This window comes from Alternaria novae-zelandiae (assembly GCF_023758075.1).
Source record: "Alternaria novae-zelandiae strain BMP 2774 chromosome Unknown scaffold_22, whole genome shotgun sequence".
Lineage (NCBI taxonomy): Eukaryota > Fungi > Ascomycota > Dothideomycetes > Pleosporales > Pleosporaceae > Alternaria > Alternaria novae-zelandiae.
Window position 1 is genome coordinate 635,146 of NW_026056982.1, and position 14,576 is coordinate 649,721.

The 14,576-nt window shown below is 52.6% G+C and overlaps 3 protein-coding genes across 3 annotated transcripts; 2 read left to right on the top strand and 1 right to left on the bottom strand.

Moving 5' to 3' along the window:
- Positions 1-27: 27 nt before the first annotated feature.
- Positions 28-2,298, top strand: J4E88_009162 (uncharacterized protein; the record flags this gene model as incomplete). The annotated part of the gene is made up of 1 exon (XM_049402767.1): positions 28-2,298. The coding sequence occupies one exon, from the start codon at positions 28-30 to the stop codon at positions 2,296-2,298; it is 2,271 nt and encodes a 756-aa protein (XP_049251622.1).
- A 593-nt stretch (positions 2,299-2,891) lies between these two features.
- On the bottom strand, positions 2,892-4,123 carry J4E88_009163 (uncharacterized protein; the record flags this gene model as incomplete). The annotated part of the gene is made up of 2 exons (XM_049402768.1): positions 2,892-3,690; positions 3,750-4,123. 2 exons carry the CDS (start codon positions 4,121-4,123, stop codon positions 2,892-2,894), a joined length of 1,173 nt encoding a protein of 390 aa, XP_049251623.1.
- Positions 4,124-11,141: 7,018 nt separating this feature from the next.
- J4E88_009164 (uncharacterized protein) lies at positions 11,142-13,424 on the top strand (the record flags this gene model as incomplete). Its single annotated transcript, XM_049402769.1, has 3 exons — positions 11,142-11,436; positions 11,488-12,996; positions 13,048-13,424. The coding sequence occupies 3 exons, from the start codon at positions 11,142-11,144 to the stop codon at positions 13,422-13,424; spliced, it is 2,181 nt and encodes a 726-aa protein (XP_049251624.1).
- Positions 13,425-14,576: the final 1,152 nt, after the last annotated feature.

Here is a 14,576-nt window from a genome sequence, read left to right on the forward strand (position 1 = left end):
CGCCGACCAGAATTGCTTTCATTATTCATGAAATGGTTGACCTCCGGATTTGATCGATCTGTAGCTAAGCACGACCATTTCATCCCGTTCGATGAGTCGATGCCATTCACAGAAACCGATCTGTTCAATTATAAAGTCCCAGACATAGACCACGCATCCTTATTGGCGGACCAAGCAATCTTCAAACCAGTGACGATTCGAAAACTGAGACATCCTCGAATCAGCAGCAGCGAACGCTTGCCCTTTGTAGGCGGACTGGAATCGATCAAGAGCGGCTCTCAAGGCCAGGTTGTCAAGGCTACAATAGCACAAAGTCATTGGGAAATTCAAGAAGACGAAACTCAGAACGATGCCAATTTCGTGCCCGGTAACCCGAACAGCACGAAGGTTGTAGCTCTCAAGATTTTCGAGGCCGTGGAACCTGCTCGCGATATGGTAGAGGCTACCCGGGACTTCGAAATCGAGCTCAAGATCCTCAAGGAGTTGCGAACCTCCAATACTAAGCATGATATGATCTTGCTAGATTGGGGCAGTATAACCGAACTCGACGGGGCAGGAAAGCCGACCAGACAATCCCTCATCTTCGAACTGGCAAGTTTTAGTCTGGGTGACCTGCTCAACGATAAGAATCGCGCCCAGGAAGATATTGAACCATCTCGCCTGCTCGCCAGCCTTGTTGACATCGTCGAAGCATTAGAATGCTTGCACCATCAACTCAAAACTTTACATCTCGACATCAAACCTGACAACATCTTGATATTCGAGACCTTTTCTGGTACTGGGAACGAAAGACAGTCCAAGCTTACCTGGAAGCTCAGCGACTTTGGTCTGGCTCGCAAAAGAGATGCTAAGAAACGGAGGCTAGGGTCTGCACAGACCTCTACGGCTACGTCGCGAACATCGACTCAGCCCGCAACGAGACCGCCTGGTCTATATCAGGCTCCAGAGATCCAGGAGGAGGAGACTAGTGTAGCAGGTCAGGGTAGTGATGTCTGGTCTATGGGCTGTGTAACGCTCATGGTACTTGCGTTCATTGCCGATGGTTCAAAGGCAGTCAGGGAGTTAGAGACATTCTTGATGGTCGATTTCATGAACTGCGCTGGTAAAGAGCCATTGTTCTACGTAAGGAGCGACTCATATCAATGGGAAGACCGAGATAAGCACATCTGCTGCTATCTACCGGAGCAGGCCCCAAACGTGTGTATCATTCCAGGACCAGGAAGACAATTCAGCGCTGCTCTGCATCCCTTTCTTATACATTGGTCCAACACACTACTCAGAGCAACCTACGACCGTCGAATTGAGCAAAGATTTGTATTAGCCATACTCAAGGTGATTTTTGGACGGGTTCTTCGCGTCGATCGCAACCAAAGAATAGGAGCGACAGAGCTGCGTGATAGACTTGCCAAGATTCAGCGAGATTGGAAATCGTATGACCTTGCGCCTAAAGGCTACGAATATTGCTACCTCTCAGAAGAATTGAGGCTTCTGCAGGACGGCCACGCGGAAGAACATGGACCTAGCCGCCAAAGGCGATCTGATGAGTTCCTCGCATTGCAAGAACCAGAAACTTGCCACAGCATCTTGGAAACAGCCTCTCCTCCACCGACCATCACCGGCTCACGCGCGACTCTTCCGGATACTTTGCATAATTCTCTGCACTCAATATCCTCCAGCGGAGACTCTTTGCTAGAAGAATCGATCCATTCGCAAGATCGAGTGGCGCAAACACAAGACCCAATAGTAGTGATGCCATATGGACAAGTCCAAGCTCAAGATGAAACGACGGCATCCATGGAAAGGGAAGCACCGCAAGATCAGCGAGATGTCACGCCGGAGCAGAACCCACAAATACAACGAGAACTTTGCTCTGCAATTGAGCGGGATGATACTGCCAGCGTGAGACTACAGCTCGAACAGAACCCTGAGATATTGGCACAGCTATTGCCTTCCGCAAACAAACATCCTATCCATTGGGCTCTGTCCAACAACGCCTATAAAGCTCTCGATGCGCTTCTTGAGAAGGCGTCGCGTGAGATCACAAATCTGCCGTGTAGCCGACGCACTGCGCTGGATATCGCATTGGATTCGGGAAAGCCTGCAGCGCTTGACTGCATCCGAAAGCATCGCGACAAGTTTGAGTTCCCGCTTGCGCTTTACGAGAAGCGCAAGAAGAATCTTGGGCGGGAAGCCAAAGAGATCGCGGATGATCTGTTTGCTATCAAGAAAGCCGCGGCTCCTAAGCAAAGGACATTTCTTGGACTCCGTAGGAGCCGGACATCTAATCTGTCTGCATGACCTTGCGACTGTGTAAAAAAAACATGCGAATGTTATTGGCAGCTAAGGACCATGCTATTATCCTAATGGTCACACGTGTACCCCATGTTCCCCTTCTAGGGCCCGCTGAAAGCTCGCAATAGCTAGATGGTGCTACAAGGCTTAGCACTTTGGAAAGATAAGGTCGCAAGCAAAAAGAAATGCAAGGCTGTCGCGCCTGAACGCGCTGGTGTTGGCGATGCTGGATGGGCAAAAAGAAGGCAAAAACATACAACAGCGGGGATTCGCTAGTGGTCACCCACCTAACTACTAATCCGCCGGTACACTGCTTGTATATGGCTGAGCGGACGGGAAGCCTAATTCTCAGTGTCCTATGGTCGTATGTGAAAGAATGGGTTGATGATTGGCATTATATAGGCGATTTTGCGGAAGCGGTGAAGAGAAACGAAAGTAGGCGCCAGTCCCCGCTGCAATCACACCGCTCTGGCCACTGCAACTTTGGTTGGTCTAGTGAGTGATACGGTGTAGGGAGTTTGGTGGATTCGGTTGCTCATATTATACCCATTTCTCTTTTATGATACATAGTCTTCTTGGCGTCCATGTCCTTCCTCCAATTACTTCTGCAACACTGGCCATCCCTTGGCATACTTGATCGGATTCCATCCCAGAAACTTGAAGTTGTCTCGGTACAGCGGGTCGAATGTCGTGTTGACGTAATGGTAGTATAGCACATCGCTTCCGCGATAGTCGGAAATCACTGCCTGTCCTCCGGGTGCGTAGGTGTTGCCGTGACTGCCGTAGACCATGCTTCCGCCACCCTCGGCGAGATCTTTTCCATTGCGGTCCACGAAAGGTCCGCGGGGCGACTTTGAGCGACCAACAAAAATGGTGTACTCGGCTCCAGGAGGGGGCAGCGCAGCAGGGTTGTAGCCGCAGCACAGGCCCGCTGAGTACCAGAGGTAGTAGAAGCCTTGCTCCTTGTTGTAGTTGATATATGGGGCCTCTTCGGCGGATGCGCCGCCCCAGGAAAGAGACATGTTGGCGTACGCCTGCTCTTTAGTCGGCAGCACGGGATCGTAGGTATAGCTCAGCTGACGGGCAGTGGGGATCTTGACGGATTTGAGGTCCTTGGTCAGCTCGAACTGCCAGAGGTTGGCCCACCAGGAGCCGTAGGAGAGATAGCTTTTGCCGGTCTTGGCGTCTTGGATAAAAGCCGCGTCGATGGTATTGGTCTTGCTCAGCGGGAATGGCGCGTCGGTGCTGTTGGAAGACACGACCATGCCGTGGTCAGTCCAGGACCCATTTTGCAGGGTCTTCGAGGTGGCAAGTCCAATGAAGGACTCCGAGACGCCGAAGTCGGAGACGGTATAGTAGCAGTAATAGGTATCACCGACCTTGTGAACATCTGGGGCCCTGCATTATAGTGTTAATACGCAATTCCTCGTGGTATTTGCAACGTAGCTGCCTCTTACCAAAGGCGGTTTGCCTGAGCGGGATCATCAATGCTGCCAGGCGGCTCCAGAACTTGAGCGACAACCTCCCAGTACCCTTCCAGGCTGTTCTTCTTCGAAGCACGGGAGGTGGTTGCTAAGCCATGAGAGGAGAATGAGTAGTAGTGGCCGTCTGGTCCGAGCACAATACTTGGGTCGTGGATGTGGACACCACCAAGCGTACCGTTCAAGTCCTGACCTGTGATCTTGCGAGGCGCGGGCCAGTATTCCCTGGAGTAGGGGTCTTTGACTGGTTTGGGCGAGTTGTAAGATGGCGAAGGGGCGGCGAAGGCCGGGGTGAAGAGGGATGAGAACCCTAAGGCGAGAGCCGTGAGGCTGGCTTTAGTGGAGGACATCCTGGGTAGAAAGCGAGCTGGTGCGGAGATAAATCTCGGTGATCGGGAAACCTTTTAGTCTTATATAGCATACCGCATTTCGTCTATGATGCGGATCTGTCTCTCGCGCCTGGGCAAATCTTGTGTGCCATGCGCCTGCGAACGGCGCATCATACTGCCCTTACAGCGACACCCTTGTCGCGAACCACGATCCGTCCGGTCGGGTAGTCTGAGATGGGTAACGGTTCCTGGAAAGGGAAGGCAAAGAACCACTCTCCGCAAGTGACGTTGCAAAGGTGGAGATGGAGCCTTGGGGTAGGAAGTTTACGGGAGGCGGAGGATTTCGTTCGCTCGAATCAACGGCCAGCAAAACCGGCTAGTGGGGCCTGAAGTTGGCGGCCTCTCGTCGCCTTGAGACCCTGACATTCGGGAAGCGCAGGCGAGGACGAAATGCGCAGCAATGACAGTATAGTTTGCGACTGAGAGTCGGGATGTTGTGGGGAACGGGAGACAGGCTGGTCGCTAGTCTTCTGTAGCCACGAGGACCTTACCGTTCCAATCTCCCCATCTGATACCTATCTTCCGGCCGAAAGCGGACTCGAGAACGAATAGCTATGCATGCAACGAAGCCTTGAAGTACAATCGGAATAAGCGAGAGGATAAGTTGTCGCTATTTTGATGATTCTTCAGTGGTTTTCACGTCTTTTGAGATGCAGAGCGGATGGACCGTGTGGTAGGCACGGGCCTTCCACTAGCGGGTTTTCAAGATCGACGCCGCCATGAGTCTGGCCGTGGCTGATTGATTCGCGCTCTTGTCACTTTACCATCATAAATCACCTCACGGGCATCGCATCGTTGCGACCACTCAATTCATGAGAACCAGATAAATCAGTTCACAGAAATCTCAGAAATGTCTTTCGACCCTTCTAAGGTTCCGTCGGGTCGACACGCCTACCTACCTAGGCAGGTAACGAGCACAAGTAGGTGACCTCAGCCGAGTCCACCTACTCAGCCTTGAGGCCCACCTACTCAGCCTTGAAGACATGCATTGCGCCCCTCGTGGGGCTGCACCAGTACAAAGCCCAACTGTAACATCAGAGCCAGCATCCGCCATGCTCCAAAATTATCTGTCGATTCGCCATTGGCATCTTGCGAGACTTTGACATCACAAGCAGCATTCAGCATGATCGATATCGCTTTCCCAAAACTGCGCGATGACTGGAGCCTCGACGTCGTCAACATCCTAGCCTTCTTAGGCGAGCATAACATCGAAGCTTGCAGCCAGCAGATCTGCATGTCGTGGACGTGCTTCCTACCACGACTGATACCCGCGCCTCAGGGTCTCCTTGCGCGACGACCAAGGAAACTTGAGTCCGAAGAGGATACACCGGTGATAGGGATTCATACAGGCGTTACCAGGCCTGGCTTACACTATTTCGGTCGAATGTTATATACGGATTGGCCTGAGCTACCACCATTCACGACACGTGTAGTGAAGATACGGTGGGATCCCGAGAACGAAGATAGAAGCCTCAGAAGACGTCCACTTCGACCAAGATTGTTCGCGCCAATGAACACGATCGCTATCTTCAGCTGCGCATTGAGCTTCGGACTGGCAGCATGGGCTCTTGTGCTTGGGGATGCAGTCGCACTTACTGGTATCCTGGTCATGAGTTTTACGACACCTCTACTCTGTGTCGGGATGCATTGGACGCCATGGATTCTGCCTGTTATGCCGAAAAGTGCTGAATCGCCACCAGGTACGGTTGTCATCAAATCTCCAAACGGATCCTTCACGGTTGTGGAATGCGACGAGCAGATCGCGCGTATTCTTTACTTCCACCCTGATACCATCGACTATGCGGTCAGCTCCTTCACGGGGCGCGGCTTGAGCGGGACCATGGGTGGGCTTACACTTGTGGGCTCCATTGTACTTTTCGGTAATGCCGTATTGACAATGAAAGCAGCACTTGCTGTCACATATACGGTCTTGAATATTTTATATTGGATCGCCGCAATTCTGCCGCTCCGCTTGTCGTGGCACATCGATCTGGAATTAGATCCACCACAAACCACTAAACATGATTGCTGGACACAATGCCTTTGGACAACCATCTACACTACACAGAAGATTGACTGGGCAAGGGAATGGGTGCCAAGGACTGATGTGTGGGACCAGTGGCTGGAAGAAGCACAACACATGAGTAAACGCGTGCAACGACATGAAGACTGGGATGCGCTGGGAGCTATGATGGACTTTAAGGAAAGGCCAAAGATTCAGCAGGAAGACTAGCTAGATATACAGTGACGTTTGGAAGAGTGAGGGGGGTAATTCAGGCGATTGCAAGTTTGCTACGCGGGTAGAGGAGAATGAGCCTCGGGGTTACTTGCTCTTCGCTACAACCCAAAAGCTTTTGGGACCATAGCTGGCCCACGCTGGTATGCTCTTGCAGGCAAGAGAGCTATATAAACATCAACATGTTCACTAATGCGGCTAGTTCAGGCCAAACCAAGATCCAGGCAATACTCACATGCGACACCGGAATGGACAGTCATATGATCAGCAATGTCCACGTCTATCTCGTATCAAAATCCGGAGCGGGCCTTCGTCGGCCGATTACAACACCCCGTCATCGCTCGTGCCCTGCCAAGACACGACCCAAGATACTGTACGGTCAAACGTCGCGGACGCTAAGCAGCAAGAGCTGAGCATATGACTGGCATCATTAATCAGTCGTGTGTCCTCCCCATTGTGAACTAGTATTTAGCGGATCAAGACACCCGGGTATCTATCTTCAGGATGGCACCTCATACGAGAAAAAGACTGAACAGGTCTGCAGGCTACATCAAACTAAAACCTTGCAAAGTAGGTGATCTAACGTCAACATAGGCTCCAGGCTGTTCAGTTTTTTCCTAGGTTGGCGTGATGGCAAGATTTTCGAGCTATGAAGGATCTACTGGAGGCTGGGCGGAGCTTGTCAGCATCCAGATTGCGGAGATCGGAGATTAGTATAACTACGTGCCAGCTCCCTTAAGTTTTCACGATCTCCGCTGCGAGTTGAATATCGGCGGTTAAAAACGTTCGTCATAATGGTGAACCCTACATCAGTGCTTGTCGCTGCTTCCTTGCTCATCAACCCTTTCGCCGCGGCTTCGAGAGGAAATAACGAGTATGACGCCGAATACTCTCCCAAGTAATGCTACACCCCCGATTTTGCAGTCCACCATACTCATTTCCCACAGCTACTCAACACCAACCTCATACACCAACATAACATCCATCCTCGACAAAATCCTGGCACGTGGCTACCTAAAAGTCGGCACAACAGGAGACTACAAGCCCTTCTCCTACAAAGTAACAAACCAAACCGCACTCCCCGCCACACCAGCCATCAACACCACCTACATCGGCGCCGATATCGACTTGGCGCAGGCACTTTCCAACTCTCTCGGCCTGCCACGTCCCGTTGAGTTTGTTCCTACCATCTGGGCAAACATCACAACAGACCTCGTAGCGCAAAAGTTCGATGTCGCTATGAGCGGCGTTAGCATCACCTTAGCTAGGGCACAAAGGGTCTTCTTTTCTACTGCGATTCAACGAGTGGGTAAGGCAGCCTGCGTTCGATGCGCGGATCTAGAAAAGTTCTCGTCTCTGGAGGCTATTGATACTGCGGGTGTCAAAGTCGCTGTTAACCCAGGCGGCACGAACGAGGCGTTTGATCGGGCGAACTTGAAGGCTGCTACTATTGTTCTGGTGCAGGACAATAACGCCGTCTACAAAGCTGTTATGGATGGAGATGCCGATGCGATGATTAGCGATATCATCGAGGTTGAGTTGCAGGTTCGGCTGCATCCTGATGTGCTCTGCATTGTCAATCCGAATGCGACTTTTACGTTTGAAGAGCTGGGGTACATGGTTGGAAGGGATGTTGTGTGGAAGCAGTATGTGGATATGTTCGTACATATCCAGCTTGGAAGTGGTGGGTGGAATCGTACGCTGGAAAAGTGGATGTCGTATAAATGGCCTTCAGTGTAAATGAGTGTGTACAGGACAGCTATCGATAGAGGATACACGTGTAGCTGCTCAATCACGAAGGCCAGAAATGTAAGGTCATTAGCTATACCAGACGCAATAGGAAGCGGGTGGTAAAGCCAGAGATGTTATATCCGGTATTGAGTGATGATAGTGATGCCTGCATTTGCGTAAGCACTAGAACAACCGTGCTTACTGCGTACCGCCTGTAGCATCACTCATTGGCCGGTCAAAACGCCTCTCAGTATCTTTACGCCACATCGGAGGTGTTTTGGCGATGGTGGCGATGACGCATTTCTGTGTCTGAACTGGTCAACGACACCTCCATCTTCATCATAACCCTTGTTCGACAATAGCCATCTTTTGGAGGGCGGTTGCAAATGGCCACCCAACAAACGGAAGAAGGTGCCCAGGATGAATCAACCCCCCTCCTCTGGCATATGTCCGTCAATAGGGACAGCAACTCCAGCATTCTGTTCATACACGGCGCCTTTGTAGACGCTCACGATTGGGATCTTGTCGTGCCCCACGTCCAGGCCTACCATCTTCTTCTCCCAGACTGCCCTGGACACGGTCACTCGTCGCACATACCGTTTTCCATCGAGACATCCGCAGAGCACATCGCGCGTCTGATAGAGGCACAAGCTATCGGCGGTCGAGCCCACGTTGTTGGCCACAGTCTCGGTGCTTCTATCGCTGTCTGCCTTGCTGCGAACCACCCTCATTTCGTCGAATCGATGTTTATCTCTGGATACAGCGAAGCGCCTGTTTCCAAAGTTCCGCTACTACCTTACCTGCTCTGGGCCTCAAATCGCATTGAAAACGCTGTCCCACGACCTTGGATTCGCTGGCTCATGGACGGTACAGATCTCCGCCGCACAAACACTCCTTCATTATCGCTTTGCACACAGATCGCGCATACCGACAGCGCAGCGGCGCGACTGCACCCATGGTCTGCACGAACCCTGATCATTGTCGCTGGGAAGGGTGGACTGGTTCCGTCTAGCGATAGCCCGGAGGCTGCTCGCAAACTCGCAAAGATTGGGAAAGAGAACAAGACTTTAACTCTCACTTATACACATCCGGATATGAGGCATCCTTGGAATAGGCAAAACCCTGATCTTTGGGCGGAGACTGTTGTGGCCTGGGTTGAGGGGAAGGAGCTCCCAGCTGGGTTTGTGCCACTGTAGGCACTTGGAAGGAAGACAAGCGATACTTTTGCCTCGCGTTGATAGCAGCAATGATTCACTGGTTGTGGAAGGTATGGCATGTGGATGCGTAAGAAGAAGGCACGACCTCGGTCGCTAGCTCACGTGACGGAATACATCTGCAGTGACGGTCATCGTTACCAGAGTGCACCATCATCTCGTCAAACATGATCCCGATCTGTTGCGACCGACGGAACGGAGATGAGAGGTATAATCCAGAGCGCTATACCCAGGTAGTGAAGGAGCGATACTGGCGGGCGTATGAAATTGCACGTGAGATTGCACCAACATGGGCGGATGATTAGGCCCCCGAACCTGCATGGGAAAGATCGCAGGGAAATGAATCGACGACGAAAGCAGTGAAGATGTCTCTTCGTGAGGTTTGCACTTGACTATAGTGTGGCGCGCAACCGTGGTGGCTGTTGTGTAGGTCTTGGTGGTCTCACTGTGCAGATGACGAGGGCGCCTGGCCACGGCTGATGTGACGGCTGGCGGGTGCTGGGGCTAGTGATCGGCTTAATCACGCAGCTCTCGCGGTCTCGAAGCCTTCAAAGTTTCTAGACCGCGCAACTACCAGACGCCGATCGCATAGCACAAACACAAAGACAGAAGGTGTAGAATAGCTCCTCTTCTGACTGCAGCACGTTTGTCTCCTTTCAAAGGGGTACCGTCATCACAACAAAGACAGATGCAGACTGTTGAACCACAACAAAAGTATTTCGGGCCTACAGTATACGAGGGAACGTCATCCCTCGATGCAGCACTTGGTCTCTTTGGGCAGCTGCAGTGTTCAAATTCTCACCTAGTGGCCGAGCATCTATTTTTACCACCCTGGGGTGTTGCACAGCCACGCTGGCGCCGTCCATGGGGTCATCGGCGTAGGCTACCAAAGTGAATTTGATGATGATGAACTCCTATGATTTTGTGTGCACAAGAGATGATGATGGCGAGATAAGCTCTTTGTGCACGCCTTGAAGCTTCAGGCAGTTCTGCGACTCCGCATCGATGACACGATGGTTGACTTGGCGACGGCAACGGTCTCGAGCGGACCGGGGTAGTTTGATAGGCCCGCCTTGCACGGCAGCAGTCTTCAGCTGCCAGTATACGACAGTAGTGGTGTATTGGCGTGTGAGGGCAGCGTGTCTCGCAGTGGCAGCAGATAGTGGTGGTGACCCAGCGATAAAAAGCATTCCTTCCCCAGCTCGCGCAAGAGTCCCTGACAGCTCCCCAACGTCAACCCCATCTGCATCCCATCGTGTTCTCGAACGCGGCCCAACAACCATCATCCTTCGATAGCGTCGGATCCAGCGACTGCGCCATCGCGGGATTAATCGAGGCTAGCGCCGCGCGTCCCTTCCTGATTGGATTGAACCCCCTTGGCTGTCGCCGCACGGTTTCAGAAGAGAGGCAGATTACCGGCTTCAGCGCCTCGTCCTCATTTCAACCACATCGCTCCCTCGTTCGTCAGTCGTTTCACTTTTGCGTCCCTCGTACCTGCCGACTCGACCCCAAACCCTCTTCCTGGCTCGCCGCTCCCTCGACGCGCCTTCCCTCTGGACGCTTGCCTTTGTTTACCGCTTTCCATCAGGCACGAGAAAGGTTGAACCTGCGGCCGACCCCCGTTTAATCTACTGCTTGTTTTTTTTGCAACACTCGCTTTTGTCAGCAACCACCCGCGCATACCGACGTCGCCCGACCCTTCGCTGCTGCGACCGTCGCTCGCTGTCGACACCCGCACCTCGAGAACGCCCCCGGGCGCACAACACCGATAATGAGGCCCCACGCGACATACTCGGCCATGCTCGCACCTTTTATATTACTGGCATCGGCGCCACTGAGCGTACTGGCTGCCGACATTCTCAAGACCAACGGTTTCAGCTCCTGTCTGGAAGGCACAGGAGACATCAAGGTCAACAAGCTGAATATCGAGTTCGACCGCTCCATTAAGAAGGTCAAATTCGATGTGTCAGGCACCAACGAGGTTGAGCAGAAGGTCATGGCAATTCTCACCGTAAACGCATACGGTAGAGAGTTGTACAATAAAGAGTTCGACCCTTGCGATGGCGAATACAAGGTCGACCAGCTATGTCCAGGTACGCACACAGCGACGATATGCGCATAACGTACAAGCTAACATGTAGCAGTTCCCAAGGGCACTTTCGGCGCACAGGGCGAGCAGAGCATCCCCGATAGCATCATGTCCCAAATCCCCAGCATTGCTTTCAACATTCCCGACATCGACAGTCAAGCCAGGATGCAGCTCAAGGCCAAAGATGGAGGCAAGGACCTGGCCTGTATCACCTCTCAAGTCAGCAACGGACAATCACTTTCCACCGCAGGAGTACAATACATCGCCGCTGGAATTGCTGGAGCTGCCTTAGCTGTTACTGGTCTGGCATCGCTCGCTGGCGCTGGACACCCTGGTGCGGCACAATCCAGTCCTACCTTCGGCGATGTCATCGGATGGTTTCAGGCCATGGCTTTGAACGGCATGATGAGCGCTGACGTCCCTGGTGTATACCGCAGCTGGTCCCAGAACTTTGCCTTTAGCACCGGTCTCATCTACTGGGAGGGAATGCAGCACTCCATTGACAACTTCCGTAAGAGCACCGGCGGCAACCTCACCCAGAGCAGTGTCGAATTTCTCAAGAACGCTACCCTCGTACACGTGGACCAGAACATGACCTTGACCAAGCGCAGCTTTGACGTCCTGTTCGCTCGCGACGAATTGAACACGAACGTCAACGATACTGCCGAAGAGGGAGGTGACAACAAGGTCATTGTCTACGCGAAGGACATGCAGGGCTTCATTCAGGAGTACACTATTCCTGACCGTAACGCCTTCATGACGGTTCTGCTCATCTTTGCCATCATCATCGCCGCAATCACCGTTGGTATCCTTCTATTCAAGGTCATTCTGGAAACATGGGCACTATTCGGCAGCTTCCCGAAGAAACTGACTAGCTTCCGCAAGCGATACTGGTGGACTTTGGCTAAGACCATCACCAACTTGATTCTCCTGCTCTACGGTATCTGGGTTCTTTACTGTGTCTACCAATTCAAGAACGGAGACTCGTGGGCTGTCAAAACACTTGCTGGTGTTACTCTGGCCGCATTCACCGGAGTTTTGGCCTTCTTCACCTGGAAGATCTGGAGCACTGCGGACAAGTTCAAGAAGATGGAGGGAAAGCCCGACGCCCTTTACGAGGACAAGGAGATTTGGCGCAAGTACAGCATGTTCTACGAGAACTACAAGAAGAGCTACTGGTGGATCTTCGTACCGGCCATCATCTTCATGTTCGCTCGTGGTTGCGTTATCGCAGGAGCAGATGGCCACGGTCTCGCACAGGCTGCCGGTCAACTCATCGTCGAGTCGCTTCTCCTTGTCATGCTTCTCTGGGCTCGTCCGTACACGCTCAAGTCTAGCACCTGGATTAACATTACCATCTCGGTCGTTCGCGTCTTGTCGGTCGTCTGCATTTTGGTCTTCGTCGAAGAACTTGGCATGAGCCAGACCACTAAGACCGTTACCGGTCTGGTCCTCGTCGTTGTGCAGGCTTCCCTCACTGGTGTTCTTGCTATCCTCATTGCAGTCAACGCGATCATAATTTGCTGCAAGGAGAACCCTCACCGTAAGAAGAGAAAGGCAGCTGGTAAGTCTTCTCCACCCCCTGCTTGTCAACACTATCTAACAGCCCCTGCAGAGAAAGCTCGTGACCTCGACACCCTTACTCCTCTCGACGCACGCAACTCGCTACTCATGGACCCCCAAGAGTACAAGCGAACCTCCCTTCCATCGCCGTTCGGTCCCCGCACCGCCGGCTACGACCGCGTTCCTCTCGCGGATCAGAACACCGCATACAACGGTCCCGGTGGTCGTTCATTCGGTGACGATCAAGGACACTTGCTCGCCGATGCATCCACATTCGGTCGCACAGCAACGCATGAGCGGAGCTTGAGTCGCGAAAGCAGTCCAGGGCGCGAGGCGGATGTTGGCTTCCACCAACCACCCGGCTACGTGGCCAACGCCCCATGGCAGCCTCAACAACCACGAGGCCCTCCTGGCCCCTATGCCTACTAAGCCAACGACCTTTTGAGTCATCCAAGAGTGAAGACCTAAAGAAGCGAAACATCTCGCCATCTAGGCATAATCTCCTATTTGTTTTGTATCTATGTCTGCATCGCGGTGGTCGCACTTGACAAACCATAGAGCGGTCAAACCATCATCTATCTGCCGCACACGGACCGGGCCATACCTGCGCTTCACGTCTGTGTATTTACGAATCTTTCCTTGTGTTCATCGAGTTTTTTTGTGTAAAGAAAGATCTGATACAAGCTCTTGTAATCTCATGCAAAGCGGTAAGCCTGGGGCTCGCGCACACATACCACTATCTTTTCTGCTATATCGTCAAGGTGGAGTGAAGGAGAAGAAGGTTGGAAAAGGGATGGAGTGAGCGGAGTTGGAAATGGAATGGGAACGGCAATGTGAACTAGGATGTAGCGAAAGATGTAAATACCAATACCCAACTGTTATATCGCTGTTTCATGTACCTCTGCGTGGTTGTGAGTGCTGTCTGCCCAGAAAATGCCATGTCTTGAGATCTTACTACACGCGGCTCGGCGGCACCTGGCCTAGAATCGTCCAGAGCACGTGCGATCTCAACTTCCGCCGATAAGCCCTGCAGGCAGAAAGCTACCCAGCCGGCCAGCTGAACACTCGCTGCAGCCCCAAAATGTTGGGACACACTTCGCATGCGCCACCCCTGAGCCAATACATCCTAGCGACGTACCTTGCCTGGGCTGCGACATGTAGTATCTGAACGAAGAGAACGACCCAAAACTCTGAACAGCCCGACGCAGATTTGTACCTGCCGATCCCTCAGATCGCTCGATGTAAATCCTCATTCCATCACCCTCGTCCCACCTAAAAACCACGCTTTTCCCGCCGAACGCCTCCGGCAAAGTCGATCTCCCGAGAATTTACTTTGGGTCGTGCTATGTCCCCTTTGGTGGCGCGGGCTTATGGGGCGCTTGTACCTGCGTCACGGCAGGCGTCACCAAAGGTTCCAAAACCTACCTAGCACGACGCCACTACGCTTTTCTGAGCGGCGCGGCAGCAATCTAGCCGGCTCCCAAGATGCCGGTTTATCTCTTTTCGATAGATGCTAACAGCCATGGTGCAGGTGTAGCGTGGGTGGGCGGTGGGGTTATATTGTTATCTCCAGCCTGGTAG